Raw genomic sequence first — 25,965 nt, forward strand, 5'->3', positions numbered from 1 at the left:
GTTAGCTAAGGCAAGAAAATGCTAACTTTTTTGAAAGTGGCAGTTTCAGAATTTAATTTAAAATCTGACTTCACCATAGAGTTACGCTTTTAAATAGTGATTCCAGAGACACTAAACATGAAATGGTTTTCTCTTCCCATTTGGAAATTACACCTATTAAAGGTAATAGGGCAACTCCAATGTTGTCCTATAGGAGAGATAGACCTTGCAGTAGTGAAAAACGAATGTAAGAGTTTTTCACTACCAGCACCTGTAAAACTTAAAAACACATATCCAACTTTTCAAATACATTGCACCCTGCCCACTGCGCTGTCCAGGGCCTACCCTAGGGGTGACTTATATGTATTAAAAAAGGTTTGGGCCTAGCCAAAGGTTATTTTTCTAAATCAATATGGCAGTTTAAACTGCACACATAGGGCCTGCAATGCGAGGCCTGAGACATGTTTAAAGAACCGCTTAAGTGGGGGCACAATCAACGCTGCAGGGTCACTAGTAGAATTTAATTTACATTCCCTGGGCACATGTAGTGACACTTTACTAGGAACTTACAAGTAAATTAAATATGTCAATTGGGTATTAGCCAATATTATCCAATATTATAACGTTTTAGGGAAAGGGCACTGTTGGAATGTGGAACATGACTACATGGTTGCCCCTACTTTTTTCCTGGTGTTTTGATGGTTTTTGACTTAGTTTGGCTGGGATCCTGCTATTCAGGGCCCCAGCCTATCTGCTTTCCTCTCTAAAATGATTCCAAGTACTTTAGGTACACTCCAGTTTGGTTACTGGGGTACCCTTATTAGTCCCCAGTATATGGTACCTTAGGTACCTAGGGCGTTGGTACCCCAGAGGCCTAGCAGGGGCTGCAGCATGTATTATGCCACCCTCGAGAAACCTTACAAAATGACACCACAGGACTGCCATTGCAGCCTGGATAAGGTTGTGCATGCACCCTTTACTTAGATGTAGGTTGCCTATATCTACCTTAAATCACTACAAACATAAATCTATCAGTCCCCCCTATGACAGACCTTATCAATCCTGAAGGCAGGGTGCTGGGTTTTTGTGTGAGAGGGTGCCAATGCATGAGCAGAGCCCCTCTGCAGCCTTCGGAACCTACTCACTGGGACTGTTCTGTGATGCAGCCAGAACATATACTCTTAAGTGCATTATAACCTTGCGATAAATGCTAACTTTGGAATGGCTGCACAGAAAGATGTTGTGTTGTCAAACACTTTTGAATCATACCCCCCCCGCCCGTCCTGCAGCCGGGGTATGATCCCACCCTTCTTGAGGGAGAGACATGCACACACCGGTATACCCGGTACCAGTTTAAAAGAGACCTGGCATCACAAAATGGATGCTGCAGTCACAGATACGAGTCTGGCCTCCTGCTGCTGGACAAAACTCTGGCAGGCGAGGCCTGGACAATAGGGATCCTGTCACAGGGAGGGGTAACCACCTCCCAGACAGGCTTTAGTGTATTGGGGCTGGGTTGGTGTACTCTGAGAGTGCTTTGAAGTCTGCACTGGCAGCACATTTGGTGTTCCTGTGCATGGCCCAGTTTGAACCGGTTGCTCTGGTATGAAACTGAACAAAGGAAATGGGTGTAACCACCCCTCTTTCCAAACCCTCCCATCGGAGGGTCCCCAGAGTAAGTCTAACCCCTTCTTGGGTATAAGAAAGGAACCCCTAACTACAGGATTTTAGATTATACCTGGACGAAACTCTGCTTCAGATATCCTGGAACCTCGATGATCTACATGACTAGATGACTGAAGAGTCTCCCTTGGAGTAAAGGAGTTACTTCCATGCTTGGCAGGCACCAAAGATGCATCTGACTGGTCTGCAACCCTGAAGCTCCCTCCGGACTCTGAAGTAATTGTGACCTGAGTCCCACAGCCCTCGTGAGTACTGTGGAACCGGGAACCCTGGACACAGTGCACTTTTGCAAGTGCAGTAGCTTCTCGACGTTCCTTAAAGCTGTGCATAGGGTTACTTGTAGCCCAAGACCCGAGCACCTTGTCCACTGAAGATTGCTGGCCTACACTCCACAAGTGTTCCGTGTGTCGGACCTTTGTGTTTTCGCTCAAGGTACCTTAGCGATCCCTGGTCTGTTGACTGGTGGGTCCCTGAGAAGGCAACTTTGACTTTCATTGGGTTTCCCTGATTGCTTCAGATGTGCCCTGACTCTCCACCACTTGGTGAGTCCCTCGGACCTTGCTGCTCCGCACCAAAGCATTTCTTCTCTTTCTGTGTCGGTTTCTGTTGCCAAGGCTTGTTGGGTCTAATCCGGTCACCGATGCAGCAGCACTTGACATCCTTTGTGGGATAGCTCGAATCCAGCTCCTGGTCATTGTCGACACCTCCTTGTCCTTGTGGCTGCAGAGTCAGGCTTCACCTCTTCAACCTGAAATCACCCGACATCGGTAGGCATTAGTCTACTCTGTCCCCTCTGCTTTCAGGTTCTTCTCATCTTTGATCCAGGCTTGGATCACACCGGACACTTTCCACTTCGACAGCAGCAGCACTTTGCAGCAGATCACAATTAAAATCAATGACAATTCCCGACACCAAAAGACACCTATGCACCCTAGCTTCCCTGGGTGAGCTCAATCTAGTACTCCGGTGCTGCCTTGGGTGTTGGACCTAGAACCCCTTAAGTCTAAAGGGGTTTGCTCAAAGTCCTCTCCTAGGGGGTCGATTCCGATTCGGGAAAAAAAACGTCTGTACGATTTGTATCCGGAGCCCTCTCCGTACGAATCATACCCGTCCGTCCGAGTTGCGTAGTACGATCCGTATTCCGTGAATCCGTCTGGATCATCGAGATCCGTACGTATTGCAAGGCTGAAACCGTGAACCGTACGACTCGTACACATGCCGTACAACTCGTACATATGCCGTACGACTTGACGAGTACGATCCGGACCGGGGTATGAGGACGCGATTCGTATGGTCCACGTTAGGTAAGGGCGAGTCATACGAACACATACACACCGTACGGTCCGTACATCCCATGATCGCAGGAGTACGGTGCATACCCCTGCGATCATGGGGTGTACGAGCCGTACCCCATGTACGATGGGTGTACGAGCCGTACCCCATGTACGATAGGTGTACGAGCCGTACCCCATGTACTATGGGTGTATGAGCCGTACCCCATGTACGATGGGTGTACGGGCCGTACCCCATGTACAATGGGTGTACGAGCCGTACCCCATGTACGATGGATGTACGAGCTGTACCCCATGTACGATGGGTACACCCAACAATATTTTTCCCACATTACAACCTAAGTGTTGCCTGTACCCGGTTGAAACATGTTTGAAATAGCTGTTCTCAAGTGTAAGTCTGGTGAGTTCCAATAGTATCTTAGTATGATCATAAAGTGACGCATCCCGTTTAGACAGGAAGAAAGTCAGTAAATGATCATGGGGAGTACGCACCGTACCAGGGGGGGCCGTTCGGGACCTGTTTTGGTGCAAACTCTTCTTTTACTGCTGTTTTCAGCTCCCATAGAAAAAGGGTTGTACGGTGCGTACCCGACACGTATCGTACTTGCTGGGTCGTTAAAACCAGCCGCGAACCGTACAGATGTCGTGTATAGCGAGTTCCGAGGGAGAATCGGACGGAGATTAGAGTCATAGGGTCTCTGTACGACTCGTACGGAGTACGGCTCCTGGTACGAATCGTACTTCGTCATACGTATGAGGGAAGTTGCAGGGTACGATTCGTAAGGGAAAACGCTCCGAGCGGCTATTCGGAGCGTTTTTTGCCGAATCGGAATCGGCCCCTAAGTGTCCCTAATCTTTAAATTTCCAACCACGACTTTCCCCATAGAAATTAATGGTGATTAGTGGCTGTGTTCTCACACTGCCGCTTCCCCCGTGGGCCCCTTGTGTCACTACCTTGGGTGGTTCCTTGTGGTCCCAGCGATTTTACAGGTTTTAGGCCTTATGACTAGTCAAGTCGTGGTTCTTATACCACTTTCTTACCACTTTCTTAATATATGGTTTGGTACGCCCCTAGGGCTCAACGTATATTGTGCTAATTTACTTTGATATATTAAGTGTAACGTTTGTGCTTTTACCTTGAGCTTCATAAAGAGACTAGTAGGGAGTGTTTAGAATAAATGCATATATATTATAAATATTATATACCTGGTGTGGTTCTCCTTTCATTTGGTCATTCAAGAGATTATAGACTGGTAAAACATACTGCTTTACATTCCTTCAAGACTTAGCCTGAAGGTTGCTCTCCATAGCTACCACTGGTATAGCTTTCAAATAAGGTTGTCTTTAACCTGTCACCTCTAAGGGGTTGTTTGGACTGGTGCAAGGTGCCCACTATAACTAGTGGACAGCATATACCAGGCCAACTTCTCACAGGCACAAAAACGTTAGCACTGGTTAGCAGAGGTAATAAATGCATAGTCTTGAGGCCAGAAAAACGCAGTCAGCAAAAACAGGAGGTCTGACGGCAAAACTTTAGGGGAAAGCCACACCAAGGATGCCAGGACTAGTCTAAAGTAGACCTTTACTTAAAAAAGTCTATTATTCACTCAATTTCTTTTCTACTTTTTCCAGTGCAATATATTTGATACACATTCATTTAGTAATATTTTGGAAATATAAAGTGGGTATTGGCAAGAAGTAAACGGTACCTGAGGAATCAGTGGAAATTCTTTTTGTACTTGGGGGCCGGCTGATGACTTTTTCATACTGTTGAAAAAAGATATGAAACACATTGTAAAATGTTTTCAAAAATAGCAAGTTAAATATTGAATTGGACATGTGCACAAAACAAGAAAAATATGCCTGCTTATATACTCTGTAATTTTCTGGATCAGAGAATGTTTAAGCAAAATAAAGCAACACGTTGTATGACATTTCTCTTTATTTTGTTGCTGTATTACGTTTGAACCCAGCATGGGCACTATAGATATAGATATAACATTCCTCATTAACTATTATCGCAAATACCTACCTCTGAAAGCCTCATAGAAACGTGATGGTACTCATTTACTTAATAGCTTATGATTTGCAGATTAAAATGTGCAGTACTGTGCTACACGTACATTCAGTCACATTCACAAAGCTCCCATCTGCATTATGCATTTTTTGTTGCTATTTGCACTTGACATTTGAAAGTGGTGGAAATAGCACACTGACCAAGTTTGGTGCACCATCACCAAATGGGCAATATATTAATGTCCTCTCCCACAAGTTACTGCCAGTTTGTCATCTATGCAGCATGTAGTTGTAATGAAATATCATCCATCTTTGCGTTCAGACATTGATAAATTACAGTCTTTGACTATACTCTGTATCAATAGTCTCCTACGCAATCATGGCCGATACGTATACTAGTAAACTGTGGTGTATTGGTGCCCAATATTGTTTAACGTGCCAGGAACGATAACTGAGGGCCATATTACACTGATGTGATGTATGGGCAATGTACATAGAATCATTGTGCACCAATGAGAAATGTAAGGGAACGTCCAACTGCTCTTCCATCTCCCACTCCCTGAAGCTGTTTTCCACATCTCCCTTTGCCTTTACTGACCCCTGGTCCCTTCTCAAGGGAGGCAGGGAAACAATGTATGGTACAGCACCATATCCCACACTTTCTAACCTTCCAATGCTCCTGTATTTCTAGAGACCAGCAGTAACCAGAGTAGAGGTAGTTGGTAATGAGCCCTCGTACCCCTAGTAATCCTGATACTGTAGATGCATAAGAAATCCAGGACATGTATATCCCACAATGAGGCTCCTCCTTTTAGAGGGCATAGAAGAGGTTGTTTTTTGCGGATTATGGATGCATTGCTGCAGAAAGATCTGGTTATAAGTACCCTAAAGATATGATAGGTAAGACAGTGTCATTTTTGGGAAAGAGGAAGGAACCATGATACACCTACACCAACAAGATCCAAGTACTCTAATTACTTTCAAACATCTTCGTCATTTCCAGAAAGTCATTTGGAAGATTAAGGATGAATGCTGACCACAGAGGACAATCTAGATCCCTGCTTCATCCTCCTATGTTCGTCTTAGTTTGAGGGCTTGTCTGAAGCGAATGCCGAAGTATATTACCCACGAAAGCAGCCCCATGGAAGGCCTACTTGAGCATCGCTACTTAAGCAGAAGCCCCCATACAGCATCAATGAGAAAAGATGATTTTTATTGGCTTTCTAAGTATTCAAACAGTACCTGTGCCCGGTGCACTGCACATGCTGAACACTGACTGGCAGTGGACATGTTCCCAGGCGATTTTTGGAATATAAACTGGACCTGCTCTCCAGTACACTGATTATATGTGGACCTTGGTATGCATATATTCCTGCTGCACTCAGTGCATCCAGAGTGCGGCGCTGCAGGCTTTTAACACGCTATTGGCTAGGACTAAAGTGAAGGCATTTGGATAACTTGTCCTCCTTCAGCTGCTTATCTTGCCACAATGAAAGCCCCAGTCAGTTTAATGAGAGAGACCTAATATGTGAACCTAGAACTTCCCGAGATGGAGACAGGTTGTTGGAGAGGTCAAGCACAACCTGCACCACCTTTATTTTCTATATGATGCCCCTGGTGTTGTTTTGGCACGTCACAAATTTACTTAGCCAGCTAGTCATTTCCACAAAGACCATATGTGGTATTTGTGGCAGGGGTGAGGCTTAGCTTTCATCAGACTGCATCATCCGTCTTGTTTCTCTACCTGTAAACATATCTCTCTACTTGCCTCCGTCCCTACAAAAATATCAGATCTCTGCGATCAGGCTCCAAAAACCTCCTCAATATTCCGAGATTTAAAAAGATGCGATCTGGAGGAAAAAAAATTCAAATTTGCGCTGCATCCCATTGGAATAAACTCCCGCAGTCCATTCGCTCAATTCAGGAAGAACTCCCCTTTCGTAGGGCTTTGAAAACCCACCTTTTCTGCTAAATTTCTTATGGAGATATAGTTATCATATCCACTGGAGCGCCGGAACATCCTGTTGGGGTAGCTGCGCGCTATAACCTCAACGTCCAGCTCCAGTGCTGGACGTTCCATTGTGCAGGTGAGGTTCGAACGTTCAATGGCCGACGGCAGCACTACGGAGGTAGTGGTGCCGTCGGGCGCCGAACGTTCGCAGCAATTAAGGGGTTAAAAGAGACACTAAATAAATAAATAAACAAATAAACAGACATCTGGGTATGCCTCCCTGGTTCCAAGTAGTGGGTAAACGAACTCCATGATGCTGTCCTGTACTCAGCAGCCTCGACCTGCTGTGCTTTCTTTGTACTCCACTGCATTAAATGTGCATGAACATTGAGGTTTTAAACTTGGAATATTAATGGAGTGCTACAAAGTCAACTGTTTTCTTGGGAATATTCTACCCGCCGTTTTGTTACAGTATTCTGTCTATTTATGTCATTGATTGAGAACAGTTACACGTTTTATTTCCAGGTGAACTCTGACCCTCATAAGATCAGAGATTCACTAACATTAATGATTTTGTAACATTACAGAGAGTACATAGCCAGGTGATGTGATTTACTCTCTCCTATGTTGCATTACTATATACTCTGATTATTGTGTTTTGTGTATTTTCAACTTTTCTGATTACTGTATGTAGTGAACGGTATATATCCTTTATCCTTTCCTATCCCTTCTGTTTTCATTTTGTTTTCCACACATGAGGCCTGACTGCCCCTTTCGTGGGGGGACTATTTGGGGAGGCTTTTTGGCAATAATATTATGACAGATGCCCCATCTTACACCATCTCCCTGTTTGGCGGACATTAAGGGTAATGTGGCATAAGGTGTTGAGGGATGCTCTGGTATTTGTTTTATATACCGCGTTGTGTGCACTTGACAGGACACTAACTCTCTAACACACAATTCCTTTACTAATAGTATAGCTTGGACTCTCTAGTGGTGAGGTTTTATTGGCGCTACATGATGGGGCATATTTTGATTATTGAGCAGATATATACTTTAAGTTTAAGTATCGTTTTATACGTTCCTAAAATGATCCCAGTCTCGATTTGATTTAATTGACACTACACGTTGCTATGATGACACCCCTCTAACATGGAGGCTTATAGGCACGTACAGTGGATTAGTGACCCACTTGGACACATGCGTCTTCGAGATTAATACTCACACATTCCCAGTTCCTGCTGGTAATGTTTGAGCGCCCATGAAGGAGGAACCGCCAAGGCACAAATTATAGCACCTATATATAGCCCAGGTCCCGCCATCGCCTTTCCATCATCGGCAGGCGTGGAGACAGGACTACACGTATAAATACATACACCTGGGAGCTTGAGTGAATAAGAAATGAATGTTATTAGGGGCTTTGGTATCTCGAGCATGTCCCATTCAGCACATTTTCTGTGATAGTTTTTGCTTGCCCTTATTATGTTTTTAGGTTGAGGACTCCGTCGCACTGCGTAAGCAGTGGGCGGAGCTCAGAGATTTTATGTTTCTTAGTGTAGGGGGCTTGAACCCGCTCCTCTTCTCCATTGGCTGGCCTCGTAAATGCTGGCCAGCCATTGGAGAAGAGGGGAGTCACTACCTTTAAGCCCTGTCTTTTTCGGATTCAGGGGGGTGTTTTTTAGGTACTTTCTATCTGTGACGTCATCCGTCACTCACCAAAAAACACGCCCCCGATTCCGAAAATTTCAGAGCTTTGCGGCAGCCCACTATTTATGCGCCGTCACGGGTGCCCACCCCGTTTCTATATTTATTTTATACTTCGAGGATGTCCACCCTTCATTCTGCCCCCGTTAAAATCACCCCTGCAGCACTGAGCTGCCTGTTGCCAGGCCGCTGCCTGCCGAGACCCAGAAGTGGTGAAGGTGGCCGAGGCTTGGCGACCTTTTTGTTCCGCTTCCCCCTGCCTGGGGGAAGCCATTCTCCTGTGTTACCGGTCTCCCGTGTGGAAAGGGAGACCAGAGATGCTGCAGCCGCCACCCTGAGGAAGGGAGAGCCCCGCAGTCCTGGGAGCCCAGCGAGGACGCCGCCTCCCAGCTAACGGTGAGTGCGGGCATCTCGTTGGCACTGTTACAGTGCCTACATAGCAAAAGCAGTACCGAGTGAGTCTTTGTGCGTACTGTATGCCCATTTCCCCCTCGGAAGCCGGAAATATGGTACAGGCCAAGGCGCGCTCTGGCTCTGGTGGTTCGGTGCCTCCAGGGGGCGGGGCGCTTCAGTCTGTGGCCCGGAAAGAACACGCTGGGCCTGGCTGTTGGGGTCCTGGACGTAGCTTATGCTGATGCAGGGGTAGGGGGATGAAATTGCGGGTCGAGGCAATGGAGGAGCTGAAGGTCCCCAGGACATGTTTAAGGGTTTCAAGTTCTACCCGGGTGGAGATCTGTATCCTCAGGTACTTGAGACGGAAGGTTTTGGAAGTAGGACCCAGGCTCCTAGGGAAGGAGAGTTATCTGGCCAGTGCTTTCTGATCTGGGTCTTGGGCGGCAAGAAAGGACGCGCCCGGGCATTGCAAGGATGTGTCTTTGTCCTGCTCTTAATGCATTTACACAAGAGGTCCATGTTTCTAGGATAGTCCTGACTCTGCAGCCAGGATGCTTCTTGTTGCTTCGTTTTCACTCCATATGCCTGCGCCTAACACTAACTTTGCATAGACTTATACATTAGTTCCCCTACTTCCCTGTCTTTGGGAAAACACCCCCATCCGAAGGCAGAATAACGTATATGTTTATTTGTAAGTCCGTCTTATCAAGCCACTGCATTCAAAAACGTCAAACAAATGTGTAAATCATTAGGGGGAATGGTATGCCATGCAGGTACTAAAAGAGATTCTTTGTGAACGTAGAGACAACATGTACGAATCTTTGGTATCATTAAGGAACTGTATGTAGTTTCCGACGTGGTGGTACGTTTACATCTGCAAGTGAAGTGCATCCCCTTGTCGAGGTCACACTTTGAGAGCTTGAAATTTAGCAGTCGGAGTTCTGATGCATGTGCGTTTCTTGCTTGGTGGACAATGTCTTGTACGGTACACCTGGAAGTGTTTTATGTGCACACTTTTCCTCGTAAGATGTCTGAAGGTAATCAGTAAACACGCATATGGTAATGAGGGAATGCTTGCGACAAGTCTAACTGCTGACAATCTCTTGGGGGGGGAGCGTTCCAACCCATAGCTCTTTTGCTCACCATCTCACTTTGGACCCAATCATATGTAAATCCCCCCGCCCCCGCTCCCCGGTTGTGCTTGCTTTCCGCCCCCCCCTGGTTTTGTTTTCTCCTGCCCCCTGGTTGTGCTTGCTCTCCGGCCCCCTGGTTGTGCTTGCTCTCCTGCCCCCTGGTTGTGCTTGCTCTCCTGCCCCCTCATTGTGCTTGCTTTCCGCCCCCTCCCGGTTGTGCTTGCTTTCTGGCCCCCCTGGTTGTGCTTGCTCTCCTGACCCCTGGTTGTGCTTGCTCTCCTGACCCCTGGTTGTGGGGGGGCTCTCTGTGTGTGGGGTGGTCTGTGTGTGTGTGTGTGTATGTGTGGCTCTCTGTGTGTGTGGCTCTGTGTGTGTGTGTGGCTCTGTGTGTGTGTGTGCCTTCTCTGTGTGAATGGTTCTCTGTGTGTGTGGGTGGCTCTGGTGTGTGTGTGTGGCTGTGTGTGTGGCTCTGTGTGTGTGTGGCTCTGTGTGTGTGTTGGGCTCTGTCGCTCTGTGTGTAGCTTTTTTGGTAGGTGGCTCTGTGTGCGTGGCACTTTCTGTGGGTGTGTAGATTTTTTGGTAGGTGGATCTGTGTGTGGGTGGCTCTGTGTGAGGGTGGCTGTGTGTGTGGGTGGCTCTGTGTGTGGCTCTGTGTGTGACTCTGTGGGGGTGGCTGTGTGGGGGTGGCTCTGTGTGGGTGGCTCCATGTGGGTGGCTCTGTGGGTGGCTCTGTATGTGTGTGTGGGTGGCTTTGTATGTGTGGCTCTGTGTGGGTGCAAATGCAATAGGTCTCGCATTTGCGAGCGATTAAGATATTGGCATTGTAAATGACAATGCCATTTATTTATGTGTTAAAAACAAAAACATAAATAAAAATAATGTCATGAGCAATGCCAATACTTTACTACTCACTCTTTCACACTTTTTACTATTCACTCTCTAATACTCTCTTTACTAATCACTCTCTCCTACTCACTATCAACTACTCACTCTACTACTCTACTACTTACTCTGTGTGTGGGTGCAAATGCAATAGTTCTCACATTGGCGAGCGATTAAGCTATTGGCATTATAACAATGGCATTTATTTATGATTTAAAAACAAAACAAAAAATGTCATGAGCAAAGCCAATAGCTCTACCTTTAATAATATAAATGACAATGCCATTTTTTTAATTTAAAAACTAAAAAAAAAAATGTCATGAGCAATGCCAATAGCTCTACCTTTAATAAAGCTGAGACCATTGCATTGTAAATGCTTGTTTATCTAGCTCAGCGAGGTGCGGGCGCCCTGTGTCCACAGCCTCTGGAACTACTCTCCTAGAAATGAGAGGTAGAGGCTCTTGGGCACGGCTTGCCTAAGCTTTAAATTTTATGATATAATAACAGGGAGATGGGTATTTTCCACATTGCAGCGACTGTTGGGGTAATATACCACGGCAATTGCTGTCTTGTACTGTCTTGACATCGGGAGCCCCTGTGCATGTCCTTGAGGGGACCCATAAGACTTGTCACCTGTTTAAAACTGCTATGTGTGGGTGTTATTCTATTAGAAAAGCCATACAAAACCACCCTTGCACCGCCCCCCCTTTTTGTGATGGTATCATATACTCTGAGCCTCCTGTGTCTTTTGTTCTTAACTGTTAGATGGTGTGCACACGATTGTGGCACACTCTGTTGCATCAAGCCAGTCTGATGCGCAACCTTGACACTTTTTCTATTCTTTCCTAGGTCTACTTCAGGAGCGGTCCAACTCTCTATTGTAATCACATGGCTGGGTAAATATGCTGCTGTTTCGCCCTGATATACATTGAGGGTCCGTTTTTAATCCTTTATTATTTTTGGTCCTGAAGAAGCACCAGCAACATTTATGGCAATATAGGCACGAAACATGTTGACCTGTTACACCCAGGCACACATGTGCCATCAGGAATATACCTTACTTTGGGTTTCTTTTATTGTCACGGGGTCTATCTATTTTTGGTTACCCTTAGGCATTTTAAACCACCATGCACTCACTGTTTCACCCTCATAGCGGACCCACACACCCACTTGCACCATTGGCGTTTTATAATAAGATCTCAGAAAAAGTGACCATTCGGGGGACGCGTAGGGAATTGCAGCGCCGGCCCTACGAGGAGCAAAACGCCTGATGATGAAGCATGACATCCTTTGGGGTGTGTGAGGGCAACAGGACTCAAGTCCCCCCTCTCTTTTTGTTGTTGCAGTGAAAGATATATACATATATATATATATATATATGCATGTTTTTTTAAAAATAAAATTATATTAAATATAAAATACTATATGAAATCACATGCAAAACACGTAAAATGCACTTTGAGGTCTACTGAGGGAAAATTGAACACAAGAACATACCTCGTGTTCAATGTTACTTAAGATACCAGCCAGAGGAATGGTTTAAAAAAAATGTCTCTCACAATACACTGTCTACCTGTTTTTAACAAGACATTTTCTGCCCTAACCAGTCCTCTTTGGCAAAAACATTTCCAAAAATGTAACATTGACATACTTTCTCAGGATTTGTGTAACAAAAACGTGCAAATTACTTGAGGTCAACCAGATTACGGGTGTCACACAGGCCTTATTCACATCTTCATTGTAATTGTGATAATTGTGTTTGTCGGTTCCTAAAGTTGCCCTACATTACCTCCTTTAAGCTTGGTATTGGCTACTTGCTGACATCTGCTCCGAGCATAAAGGCAGTTTAGTGCGGTCATCCTTCCCCTCCAGATCTGTCATCTGGAGCACTGTTTGTTAGGGACCAGGGTTGGATTGGGATTAGAAATCAGCCCGGGCACGCTAAAAAAAAAGTGGCCCACATTTGCATCTTGCCTTTGCAAAACACTGCTACGGTGAAGTTGAATTAAAAAAAAAAGGAGGTGGGGTAAAAAAAAATGCACAGATTAGTTTACACTGGTGAAACACACTGGAATACAAGTGAGGCCACTTTTGCTCCGGGGCCCCCTGCCTTCGCTCAATATGCATATGTTAATGGGCCGGCCCCAGCGAGAGAAAGGGAGTGACACCTTTGCCCTTTGATAAAAGGGAAATAATTGAGGCCCATCTACCTCCAGAAAAGGCCACTCAGGCACCCACTGGGTTGCATACAGCATCCGAGCAACGCAGAAACAGACTGCTCAAAAAAGCAGCCCACATCTGGAACTGGACAACGGCCCCTCTGGCATTGCCCGAGGGCCCGTGTTACCAATTCGACGTTGTTAGGGACCGCCAACGTTCTCACTTTTCGAGAACTGCATCTCCCTCTACATGCCTCTAAGACGGATCCCGACAGTATGCCATATATTTCCAACTGGGCTCCTACTTTATGAACGTTTTTTCATCCAGTACTTGCCTCTTCATATTTAGCTGCCCTCTTATCTCAGATTGTAACGCTAAATACCTCTTAAAGTAATCGTGCACTTCAAAGGTAGAAATAGCCTACCATATCAACAGATGTCACAAGTAAGATTAGGGGCCTAGGGGTACCTTGCTTCGTTAATAAATTGTTAACACCGTTTCACTATTACTTATCATGAAAAGTAATTTTCAGTCGTTACACAAAGTACAATGAAAAAAGTACTCATAAGCTCAAATAACATATCGTAATGAACTTAGTAGAAGCATACAACGTGCACTATGTGTTCTTTAAAAGTAAATCTTTTTATTGCAGTATCAAGTATTGGTCCCATGTTACGTTTGGTGTCATGGTATGTCTTTTAAGGCATAAGAACCAGGGCAGCCCCTGGACTTATATATATCTAGGCTCTATTTTGGGTGTGCTTCTTAACTGGGTATGTACATATGGGTGCAGTAGACGTTGGAATACACTTTCGAAGGTGTAAAGTATGCCAAGTACCGGTCCCACCAACAACTAGTAGTCTGAATGAGTAAACTTCAATATGAAACTGATAGGAACAATGTCGTGCTTAGAGTTAGACGTTTTGGGCAATAATTAGAAAGAACATTTTAGACATGTGAATTACTTACCCCCTGTAGCTAAAAACATTGACAGTTTTCTCAAAGGCTAGAAAATTGGCAAAAGACTGTAAAATAAGAGTGTGTAACTTACTCACAAGTGTGTAATATAAACATATTTTTAGGCCCAAGTTTACAGAAACTTTGCGCTATTCAAGTTCAAGTTCAAGTTCAGGAATTTGTATAGCGCACTACTCACCCAGAGGGTCTCAAGGCGCTTGAGGGAGGGTGGGTGCATTACTTATCGAATAGCCAGGTTTTTAGTTGCTTTCTGAAGGAGAGGTGGTTCTGTGTAAGTCGGAGGTGAGTGGGGAGAGAATTCCAGGTTTTGGCCGCTAAGTAGGAGAAGGATCTTCCTCCCATGGTGGATCTGTGGATGCGCGGAATTGCGGCGAGGGCTTGATTGGATGATCGTAGTTGGCGGGTGGGTGTGTAGAAGGACAGTTGTGTGTTGAGGCATTCGGGTCCTAGTTCGTGGAGGGCCTTGTGTGCGTGGTTGAGGAGGCGGAACGTTATTCTCTTGTTGACAGAGAGCCAGTGGAGATCTCTCAGGTGACCGGAGATGTGAGCATGACGGGGAATGTCTAGTATTTATTTATTTATTTATTTATTTATTTATTTATTTATGTGTTTGTATAGCGCCTGAATAGACCCCCGAAGGGGTATCTCCGCGCTTTGCTAGTGGAAGGAGACTATACCGTACCAGGTCACTTCAGAGGTAGCAAGGCATGAAAAGGTTAACTAATGGTGAAAAGGTGGGTCTTGAGGGTTTTACGGAAGGATTGGTGGTTTGTAATAAGTTTAAGTGTAGGGGGAAGAGAATTCCAGAGGGCGGGTCCAGTATGTGCCAGAGCACGGCCTCCTTGACGAGACTTTTTAATTTTAGGGACCTGTAATAGATGGAGATTAATCGATCGTAAGGAGTGGCCTGGGACGTAGGGTTGGAAGGCCTTAGTGAGATATTTGGGGCCCTTTCCTGTCAGCCATTTGTGGATAGTACACAGAATTTTAAACTTAGTGCGTTGCCGCACTGGCAACCAGTGGAGTTTAACCAGTAGAGGACGGGAGGGAGTTCTAGATGGAACATTAAGGACTAACCTCGCCGCCGTATTTTGGACTACTTGCAGTTTGTTTAATTGGCCTTCATTGGTTGATAAAAGAAGGCCATTGCAGTAGTCCAATCTACTGATAACTAGTGCCTGGACTAGGGTCTTCCTGTGATTATCAGGTAGATAGGGGAACACCCTTTTCAACAGTCCAATGGCCCTAAAACATGTGCCAGCAACTTGATTGACATGGTGCTTAAAAGTCAGGGCTTGATCGAATAACACACCTAAGTTTTTCACAGTCTGCTTTGGGACGGGTACTGGTCCCAGTTCTAAGGGCCACCACTCACCAGACCACAATGTCACCGCTTCCCCAAATAGTAGGACTTCTGTTTTGCCCACATTACATTGTAGGCAGTTCTCAGCAATCCACTTTGACACAGCCCTCATGCCTTCTGCAAAAGATTTTTGCAAGGCAGGTGTAAAAGTTTTAAAAGGGAACAGAAGTTGGGTGTCATCGGCGTAAGACACCGGGGTAAACCCAAAGGACCTCACTAAGTCGGCCAGGGGGGCCACATACACATTAAATAATGTGGGGCTAAGGCATGAGCCCTGTGGCACACCCCTGGTGAGCTCCCTAGAGATGGATTTATGGGAGCCCAGCCTGACTTCTTGAGAGCGGCAGGAGAGGAAGCTTCTCACCCAGGACAGAGCTGCACCTCCCAGCCCTACATCCCTCAGACGGCCGAGAAGCACTTCGTGAGACACCGTATCGAAGGCAGCCGACAAATCCAACAGCACCAGAATCATAGACTCCCCACTATCCAGTGTCATCCTGATGTTATTGGTCACTGCTAGTAGGGCTGATTCGGTGCTGTGATTTGGCCTGAACCCAGATTGTGAAGGGTCCAGGCCTTCCGCTGCCTCGATATGATTTGATATGTGGGTGTTCACGTGCTTCTCTGTCATCTTACCAATGTAAGGTAGGAGGGAAATGGGCCGGAGGTTAGAAAGATCCGTCCAGGGGGAGGCCGCTTTTTTCCTTATAGGGTTTACCACCGCTATCTTCCATTCCCTCGGGACTTGTCCCTTTGCCAGTGAGATATTCATTACTGACTGAATAGAGGGTCCCAGGATGGAGATCAGAGGGGCCACCATTTTTGCAGGAAGGTAGTCATTGGGAGAACCGGTTTTCATGTGGTTGATGAGGAGTGGGAGATCTAAATCACTAACTGGTGGAATGGTAAGAAAGGAATTTTTGTTCTGTATAGAATGTTCATATAGGGGGGAAGACAAGGTTTCTGCGCCTTGGAAGGCAATAATTTTGTTGTAAATAAGATTGATTTTGTCCTCAAAGAACATAGAGATCTCATCACAAAGTGTTTGTGAGGCATCATCAGGGCTCTCACTGGCTGTGGGCTTTACAAAGCTTTGCAAGATTTTAAATAATTCCCTCGGACAGTTACCCGCCTCTGCAAGTTGTAAGGAGAGATTATTTTTTCTTGCTAGCTTTATATTTTTGTAATAAATTGACTGGGCCTCTAGAAAGATTTTCCTTTCCTGTCCATTTTTAGATTTCCTCCATGCTTTTTCTAGCCGCCTACATTTCTGTTTTTCTTTCCTATGGTCTAAGGCAGTGTTCTTCAATCTGTGGGGCGCGCCCCACTGAGGGGGCGCGACACCTTCCCAGGGGGGGCGCGCACTCCACTTCAATTTGACCTTTGTGCCCTGCAGTCGTCTGTCTGTCCGTGTAAGTCTTCTTGAAGCACTCCGGACTCCGGTATGTGGAAGGCGGAGGGAGGGGAGATCGATAGCGCAGGAGGTGCCCGTTCCTTTGTTATGTTAACTCTCCCAGGAGGGGGTTAATCAAAGAGCTGACAGCTTCAGCTGCAGTGGGACACGCTTTTGGTTTTTAGCAGAGGAGACCCCTCGCCTTCCCACTGCACCTGAAGCATGTCAGCTCTGTGAATTAACCCCCTCCTGGGAGAGTTAGCTCTTCCCAGAACGGAGACAAAGTTTCCAGGGACATAATTCTCCGTTTACTTTCTCTTGTATTTGTTTGCTCATGATTTTCACTTTTGCCTCATGTAATTTAGCGTTTGCTTTTGTAATTTGTTCACTTGTAATGGTCTCTCATGTATCAGTTCTGTTCCTATTGTGAAGCGCTCTGACCCCTTCGGGTAAAGTCTGCGCTATATAAAAACGCATAAATAAATAAAGGGGTTGGGTAGGGGGGCTGAAAGTGCCAGCTCTATTCTACAGTCTTGCCTCATGACCTTGAATCATTTTAAAACACAATGTTGTAAATATCGTTTTTCAACCATTCATTTTTAATGTGTAAAAGTCTATTACATACATTTTACAGACAAAATGTGTTTATGCGTCATGCGACTTCCATATAAAAAGTTTATTTTAGATCAATACATGACCTCACATATGAGAAATAGAAGGTGGTGACAGATTATTTACAGTAATATTAGTGAACTGCTGTTGTGTCACATACTGAAAACACACATCACTATCCCTGAATATCCGATGTACACACATTTAGTATTTGACCAAAGAAGGCATAAAAGAGCAGAGACTTGATCATAAAATCAAAGCTGGTCCGAACAGGGGCCCCAAAAATACATTTGGCCCACAGGCCCCAAAATCCTTAAAATGTCCCTGAAAGTTTATTTTAAAATTACACAGGCAGGCTTATAAATAAGAATTATGTATTTATTTGAGCTGTGTAATAAGCCTCTGTCATTTCACCACACCCACCTACTCACAAAGCTGCAGTTTACTAAGCACTCTTATTGTATTGAATTCGCTGAATTGAATTGTATTGTATTCGCTGAATATGCCCGGAATGTGCGCGTGGCGGTAGAGTCCAGACATTTCTGTCAGGTAGTGGGGGGGCCCAACATCTAACAAAAATCAGCTGGGGGGGCTCAACCTACAAAAGTTTGAAGACCTCTGGTCTAAGGTATACCACTTTTCTTGTTTGGTGGGAGGATACTACTTATGTAGTTTTAAAGGGGCCAAGGTGTCAATAGCTAATTTGAGGGAATTATTGTATTTTTCCAGTGCCGACTCGGCTGAGTCTGCATCGGTAAATAGGGGTTGTTGCCAATGTTCACGCAAATTTTCAACAGATATTTTGTGCCATTGGCGACGAAAAATTGGAGGGGGAGGTGTTCTAGGCTGTCGTTTAGTTGGTCCAGCCAGATAGAACTCAATCAGAAAGTGGTCTGTCCAATGGATTTCTATAGCGAGTAGGCATCTAATTTTAGTGCAGTTGGAAAATATAGAGTCCAGGGTGTGACCACCTATATGAGTCACACCACTATTTATTGCCTCTAGTCCAAGATTGGACAGGTCAGCTGTTAATTGGATTGTTTCTGGGTGTTCAGGGTTGTCCATATGTATATTAAAATCCCCAAGGAGGAGAAAATCCTCCTTTGCCCTAACATGAGGGGCCAGTAGTTCCAGAAGGGACAGAGCAAAATCTGGATTGGGGCCTGGTGGGCGATATACCAGTGCACCTTTCCATGAAATGTTACTTGCTAAGTTGATTTTAAATACCATAATTTTCAATAAAGGAGTAGAATTTTGTTCTAACATTGCAACCTTATAACTGTCTTTAAATATGATGGCTAATCCACCTCCAGTTTTAACTAGCCTATCCACATGTAAGATCTTATAGCCTGCTGGGACCCCTAGTGTGATCGCAGTTATCGTATGGGGTTTCATCCACGTTTCGGTGAGAAAACATATATCAGGCTGCTGGGTAAAAATCATGACCATGAATTATGAGTCTGGCTGAGGCGTTTTGGATGCGTTGGAGTTTTTTCTGTAGTTTGGCTGTGGTCCCGGCGTATAGGGTATTTCCATAGTCCAGACGGCTGGTGACCAGAGCGTGGGTGACTGTCTTTCTTGTTTCAGTGGGGATCCAGCGGAAGATTTTTTTATGCATGCGTAGTATGTTGAAGCATGAAGATGAGACGGCGTTGACTTGTCTGGTCATCGAGAGGGAGGAGTCTAGGATGAAGCCCAGGTTACGTGCGTGATCTGTAGGTATGGGTGCTGTACCCAGGGACGGTGGCCACCATGAGTCGTCCCAGGCAGAGGGGGATGATCCTAAGATGAGGACTTCCGTTTTGTCCGAGTTAAGTTTTAAACGGCTGTTCTTCATCCATTCGGCTACTTCTTTCATTCCTACGGGTAGATTGGTTTTGGCTGTGTTTGGGTCTTTGGTGAGGGAGAGGATCAGCTGGGTGTCGTCTGCATGGGAGATGATGTTGAGGTTGTGTTGGCGCGCGATGGATGCGAGGGGACTCATGTATACGTTGAAGAGGGTGGGGCTGAGTGAAGATCCTTGTGGTACACCACAAATGACTTCGGTGGCCTCTGATTTGAATGGGGGGAGGCGGACTCTCTGGGTTCTTCCGGCGAGGAACGAGGTGATCCACTCCAAAGCTTTTCCTTGTATTCCGATGTTTTTGAGGCGTTGTATGAGTGTGCTATGACATACTGTGTTGAAGGCGGTGGAGAGGTCGAGTAGGATGAGGGCAACTGTTTCTCCGTTGTCCAGTAGCATTCGGATGTCGTCTGTAGCAGCGATGAGGGCGGTTTCGGTGCTGTGTTTGGATCGGAAGCCGGACTGTGAGGGGTCGAGAGAATTGTTGGATTCAAGGAAGGCGGCGAGCTGACTATTGACGGCTTTCTCGATGACTTTGGCCGGGAAGGGGAGGAGTGAGATGGGGCGGTAGTTCTTAAGTTCAGAGGGATCCGCTGTGGGTTTCTTCAGAAGGGCGCTGAGTTCGGCATGTTTCCAGCTTTCTGGGAAGGTAGCGGAGTTGAGGGACCAGTTGAATACATCGCGGAGATGGGGTGAGATGATGGAGTCTGCTTTGTTGAAGATGTGGTGGGGGCATGGGTCAGTTGGTGAGCCTGAGTGGATGGAGTTCATCAGACGGATGGTGTCTTCAGTAGTGATTGGGTTCCAGGCGCAAAGGTTGTGGGAGTGCTGTTTTGGTTCGGAGGTGGGTGGTGTGGGTTGTTCTTCCGACAGGTTTTCAAAGCTGTTATGAATGTCGGCGATTTTGTTGTGGAAGAAAGAGGATAGAGAGTCGCAGAGGTCTTGGGAGGGAGTGATGTCGTTGGTGCTGGCAGTGGGGTTGGTAAATTCTTTGACGATGTTGAATAGTTCTATGCTGTTTTGTTGTTGTCGAGTCGATCTTTGAAAGCTGATTTCTTGGTGGATCGGATCAATTGGTGGTGTTTGCGGGTGGCGTCTTTGAAGGTGGTCAGGTTGTTAGTGGTTGGGTTTTTTTTCCAGGTTTTCTCGAGGGTACGACATAACTTCTTGGATTTCTTAAGTTCATCGTTGAACCAGGGGGCCTTTTTGCTACCTTGTTTGATCTGGTGGTTTTTCAAGGGTGCTAATTCGTCAGCGCTGTGGGTGATACATTGTGTGAGGTTGGTGGCAGCTTGGTTTGGGTCCGATGATATGGCGGGGGGGGTTTTGGTTAAGCGATGTGAAGAGTTGGTCAGTGGTGATCTTGTTCCAGTTTCTTCTAGGAATAGGTTGTGGTGGGATGTGGTCGTGGTCTTTTTGTAGCTGAAGTGAACGCAGCTGTGACGGAAAGTCACACAAAGAAGCACATAGAAACACACTGGTAATTTCTTTCCACCACAGAGGGTATTTTGCTCTGGAAAGGAGCCCTTTGGTCGGCGCAAAAAAGTGCTTCTGACGAGTTCATGCTGTATCACAATTATAGCGGTGCATCCAAAAACTACAAAAGTCCAATCAAATTGTAGGCGTGTCCATTTCTTCTTTATTGTATATCCCATACAGACGTACATTCTTATTATTCATATTCATATCGTTACAGCCACAGCGAGTTTATGCTGCTTTACATAAAAGGGGCGTTACTGAAGCATTAGAGTGTAAGAACCCATAGATGTTCATACAAAGCAAGATCTTCAAAGATAGACAGACCAAGCTTTGAACAAAGTACGAATGCCTCCATGAAGCAGGCACTAACAAGGAGAAATGTTTTCATTCCTCAAAAAAATCCCTCATATTGCAAGAGTCCTGATGTTCACTGCATACACCCACTACAGGGATCAGACCGCCAGAAGGGTAGTCTGATGGGAATATCTCAGCCAGCTTTAACTCTTTCACTATTTGCGTGAGTCTTGTTTTCTCAGTCACTAGTACAGCAACACATATAAGACCTGTCATTTTTGTTCATTGTGTATAATGTCTTATGTAGGGAAATGAAATGACAGGTCGTTAAATATATTCCCTTGACCCTTTGCAAATTTAGTTTTTTGATCATTTTATATGTGTCATGATATAGGAATTTCTATTGCAAGTGTATGCTTCCAATACAATCCTATACTAGACAGAGCAGACTGACCTCTGAAGGGCTGTGTGCCATGCAGTGCAGCCTTTTAGAGTACTCTTGCAGGGAACAACAGCAGCAGAAGGCCAATGTTAGTGGTACAGCTCTGGTCTATGAATTCCCCCTTCCACAAATCAACCCATCAAATGTTGCTGCAGGGTTGCACTGCGATGGCAAGCATTGGCAATGGCAACAGGTCTCACATTTGTGAGAGCTTGAGCTATTGGCATTGTAAATTACAATGTCTTTTACCCATGTGTTTTGGTTTGGAGTGTTGGCAGGCAATGTGCAGAGGATAGTGGGTTTGCAGACAGTATGAAATGGGCAGTGGGTTCACGGGGAATCTGCAGAGGCTAGTGGGTTTGCAGACAGTATGGGATGGGCAGAGGGGTTGCAGGGAATCTGCAAAAAGTTAGAAGGTTTGAAGACAGTTTGGTATTGGCAGAGGGTTCATAGGGAATCTGCGGAGGCTAGAGGGTTTGCAGACAGTATGGAACGGGCAGAGGGTTTGTAGGGAATCTGCAGTGGGCTTGCAGACAGTATGAAGAGGGTAGAGGGTTTCTAAGGAGTCTGCAGGGAGCAGTGGATCTTCAGACACTGCAGTGAGCACAAATTAGCAAACAGCATGCAGTGGGTAGATGGAGTAGGGAGTTTGAATGGCCTGCAGACAGTTTGTAGATTGCTCAGTGTTTACATGGAGTCTGCATTGGGCAGAGGATTAGCTGAAAGATTGCAACTGACATGTGATTTGCAAGGAGTCTGCAGTAAGCCTGCTGATAGTACACAGCAGGCAGAGGGTTTGCAGGGGGTTTTCAGTGGCTCTAGTCTAGAGAGAGTATGGACTGGGCAGAGTCTACAGGAAGACCACCGCGTGCACATGGTGTGTCTCGCATCTGCAGTAGTCTGTAGACAGTATGCAGACTTCAGAGGGTTTGTGAGGAGTCTGCAGAAGGCTGTGAGTTTGCAGACAAAATGGAATGGACACATTGTTTCCAGGGGGGTCTGCAATAGGTCTACAAACATCCTAGACAGTATGCAGCATGTCGAGGATTTGGAAGGAGTACAGTAAGCAATGGGTTTGTAGGGAGTCTGACGGCAGGGGGCAGTGAGTCTGCAGATAGGCTCTATAGGGAACCTGCAGTGGGATCGCACTGTGCTGGCGAGCTCTCATTATCAGCTCTCACACCTCTACAAAATGAGCATTTAAACAGCAAATCTGGTGCTGTTTGTCAGCGGGGACTGAAAATGATTAATGTACATGTTCTTAATAATTCTTACATAAAGCAAGTTACAAAGAAAGCAGCAGCTGCAGCCGAGAAGCAGGCTTGTTTATCAGAAGAAGGTGGACGCCAATTCACAAGGCGATCAGGCACTGAACTGTACAATGCCACCAGCAGCCTCACAGACCTGACACCCAGGGTGGACATCCTACAGTCCAGCTGTATCAGAGGCTGAATACTGGAGACGGCCATGTTAACTAATGCCCATCCATGTCTTTCTGCAACAAATCCTCTGCACACAACACAGGACATAGGAACCCGTTTCAAAGTCAGCTTTAATTACTACCGGACTGAGACCTGCAGGTCCTGCACCACTTAAAGCTCTGGGGGGAATACAAGCTGGGGGCAGAATGGTATGGGCAAGAGCTGAACCTGGGAGGCGGGGGCGCAGAAGTAACAGGGCTGTCCTATGGTTATTAGCAATGACGAGGAGATCTTTCGGATCGTCGCAGACCTGGCTGGTGAGCAATACTATAGTATTAGTGATTAGTTGGGTGGTTGGTATAGCTTGAGCCTGCACAATCGGTGGCAGAATGAAAATAAAGTGTGTTTCGGTGCACCACTTTTGTCAGGATAGGGTATGTAAAATTAAAAGATTAGTTCTCTGCAGCACAACCATCTCGGAGCGCGATGTCTTGTAGGTATGATAGAGATGTACGATCATTTTGTGACGAAACTAGTAGCGTTGGTATTTTATGACAATTATTACATTCCTTTTATTTTCTAAAATGTTTTCAGGGGTGCGTCCTTCATAAGGATATGCGGTTTATTACTTCCAATGAAAGGAAGACTCATTCTTCTACCTTGCGCTGACAGTTGCTGATTTATAAAAGCTAAGCACGTTAAATAACATGCTGCAACCCTCTGGCAAGATAGCGCTATGCACTGTTATAGTTAGGGGACCTCAACATATGCAGTGAGAAGCATTATGGCCGATAAGCTCATGAACCCATTTTCAAGTGTGATAGACTGCATGACAAAAAAAACAACTCCCCATGACAGTGGGAGAGGTATTTGGCAAGCGACAGCAGAAGCAGAATAAATGGTTCGAAAAGAACAGTGCCAGAGCGGGAATAGTTGGGGTACAATAAATAGTACCTGCATAGTAGCAGGTGGGCACTAATGAAGGGAAATTAATCTGTGCATGGTTGGTGCTCGTCTGATAGGAATGGGTGTGATGTATTGGCTACTCTAACCAATTAGGAGCCAGCAAAGGAAAACGGCACTGGAGACAAACTGTGATAAGCAGCAGGCGGGATCCAAGTACTTCACTGAAAACAATACTCGCCCAAGCGAGAGCATGAGCAGCATGCGCACGCAGGCTTGACCTAAAACTGAGTAAATTTGCACCTTAGATTCCTCTTAAAATTTACTTGCTGGCATCCTCTTGGGCGTGTCAAGAGAGTGCACACTTACTCAGACATGACTTACACCGAATGTACAAAGAAATGTAAGTTCATGTCTCGCATCTGAAAACCTAGATTACAATTTTAAAGTGCAGTTGGAACTGTTGCAGAACGTGTGGAAAGGAGCATCTAACATTGTTGGAATGGCATGCTCCCTTCATTGTGAACAATTGTGTTTACCTCGCCTGAGTGCCTATTTATGGTATTTGTTTCCCAGAAAGTGTATTACTGACATTCCTAAAGCTGAAGGAAGAGGACCTGGTCACTTCAGTGAGGAAAGGGGAGACAAGGCTTATTTGACATTGAATTTGGCTTTTTGCATAGTAGCAACAAAGATGGGTAGTGGTGTTCCCTTAAAGAGAATAATCACACCTACACCTACGTGTCAATATAAGTAGTGTTGTGGGACACACAATCAATACGAGATATTTATATTCTCATCGGAGTGCTAGGGAGACCACTGTCACACACTACCCAGAGTGACTAAAGCAAATCTCAAGGATTTACAAATACAAAATTACAAAGAAGGGGTCAATTAAGCACTATCCTGTATGTCATAAAGACATGACCTATTAGTCATTATAATTCCATGATCAAGATAGTCATTCCATTAAACATTTCAATAACAAAGTTCATCTTAAGACAGGAAAATCAAGTCGAAGTCCTTTTGTATGTGTTGTTCCATTTATTCATGGATCTCAGAAGCTACAGCCAAATAACAGAAGAAACAGCCAACACGTGTTTCGTCAGTACACAGTTTGAACTATGACATTCTCAAGGCTGTAAAATGAAAGAACAATATATCAATATATACAAGTGAAAACCCCTAAAAAAAATTAGAGAAATATCAGGAAATACATCTTAATGAAGGAACTTATCAGAGAGCGCACCCAAAAGTGTGAACTGCATAGGGAATGAGTGATGAAAGTAAAGACAAGCGAGAGCCCATAGGAGCGTTAAAAGATGTATTCATTAGTCCAAAATAAAGTAAAGTTCGAGGACAGTAAGTGAATTAGGACGAAAATTAGACTCTAGAAGTGCACATAGATTGATAGAGAGAAAGAAGGAGGTATCAAACACAGAGAGATCACCATAATGTGTCGTGAAGATAAGACCTCGCTGTAATTTAGGTCAATGGGAATACAGTGAAACCCCATAACCATATTAAAGTGAGAATGAATATATGATCGTCAAACCTAAATAGTTATGTGGACCACGATGAGGATAAATACGTTATAAGTGATGAAGCACACGAGGAAGTGTAAAGCATTCCAGACCTGGAAAGACACACAAAGATCAATAACAAAGGTGTGGCCTGTTTTCGAGAAGTTCCAAGTAAAATAGACCTAAGGGGTAACCAGGTAGATAGCTACAATATGTACAGATGTCTACTGTTGCCGAAAAATTTAAAGTAAAATAAACATAAGGGACACACAAGTGTATATGAATACTTCCGCAGTACAGAGTAGTGGATTAGTCATGACGAAAAATTACGCAAGACCGGGAAATAGTGCCTGATGATGAAAAAGTACTAAAGATCCCGGCCATCTGTATCTCTCAAACGAGTAACCGTGGTCCTAGGGGGAAAAGTGGTAAAATTGTAAACGCTCACCGAGCACAAAAATAACTCCAGAAAGTGTCAATCACAATAATGTCAATCACGGCAGTGTCAATCACGGCAGCCG

The 25,965-nt window shown here is 45.2% G+C and overlaps 1 protein-coding gene across 1 annotated transcript in view; it reads right to left on the reverse strand.

Annotated features, from left to right (window-relative positions):
• Positions 1–25,965, reverse strand: part of DTHD1 (death domain containing 1) — a 468,974-nt gene that overhangs the window by 32,454 nt on the left and 410,555 nt on the right. Inside the window, exon 9 of the mRNA XM_086964002.1 lies at positions 4,664–4,721. Within this exon, the coding sequence (XP_086820128.1) occupies positions 4,664–4,721 (58 nt within the window). The remainder of the gene's footprint in view (positions 1–4,663; positions 4,722–25,965) is intronic.

Source organism: Lissotriton vulgaris, chromosome 3_2 (assembly GCF_964263255.1).
Source record: "Lissotriton vulgaris chromosome 3_2, aLisVul1.2, whole genome shotgun sequence".
Taxonomy (NCBI): Eukaryota; Metazoa; Chordata; class Amphibia; order Caudata; family Salamandridae; genus Lissotriton; species Lissotriton vulgaris.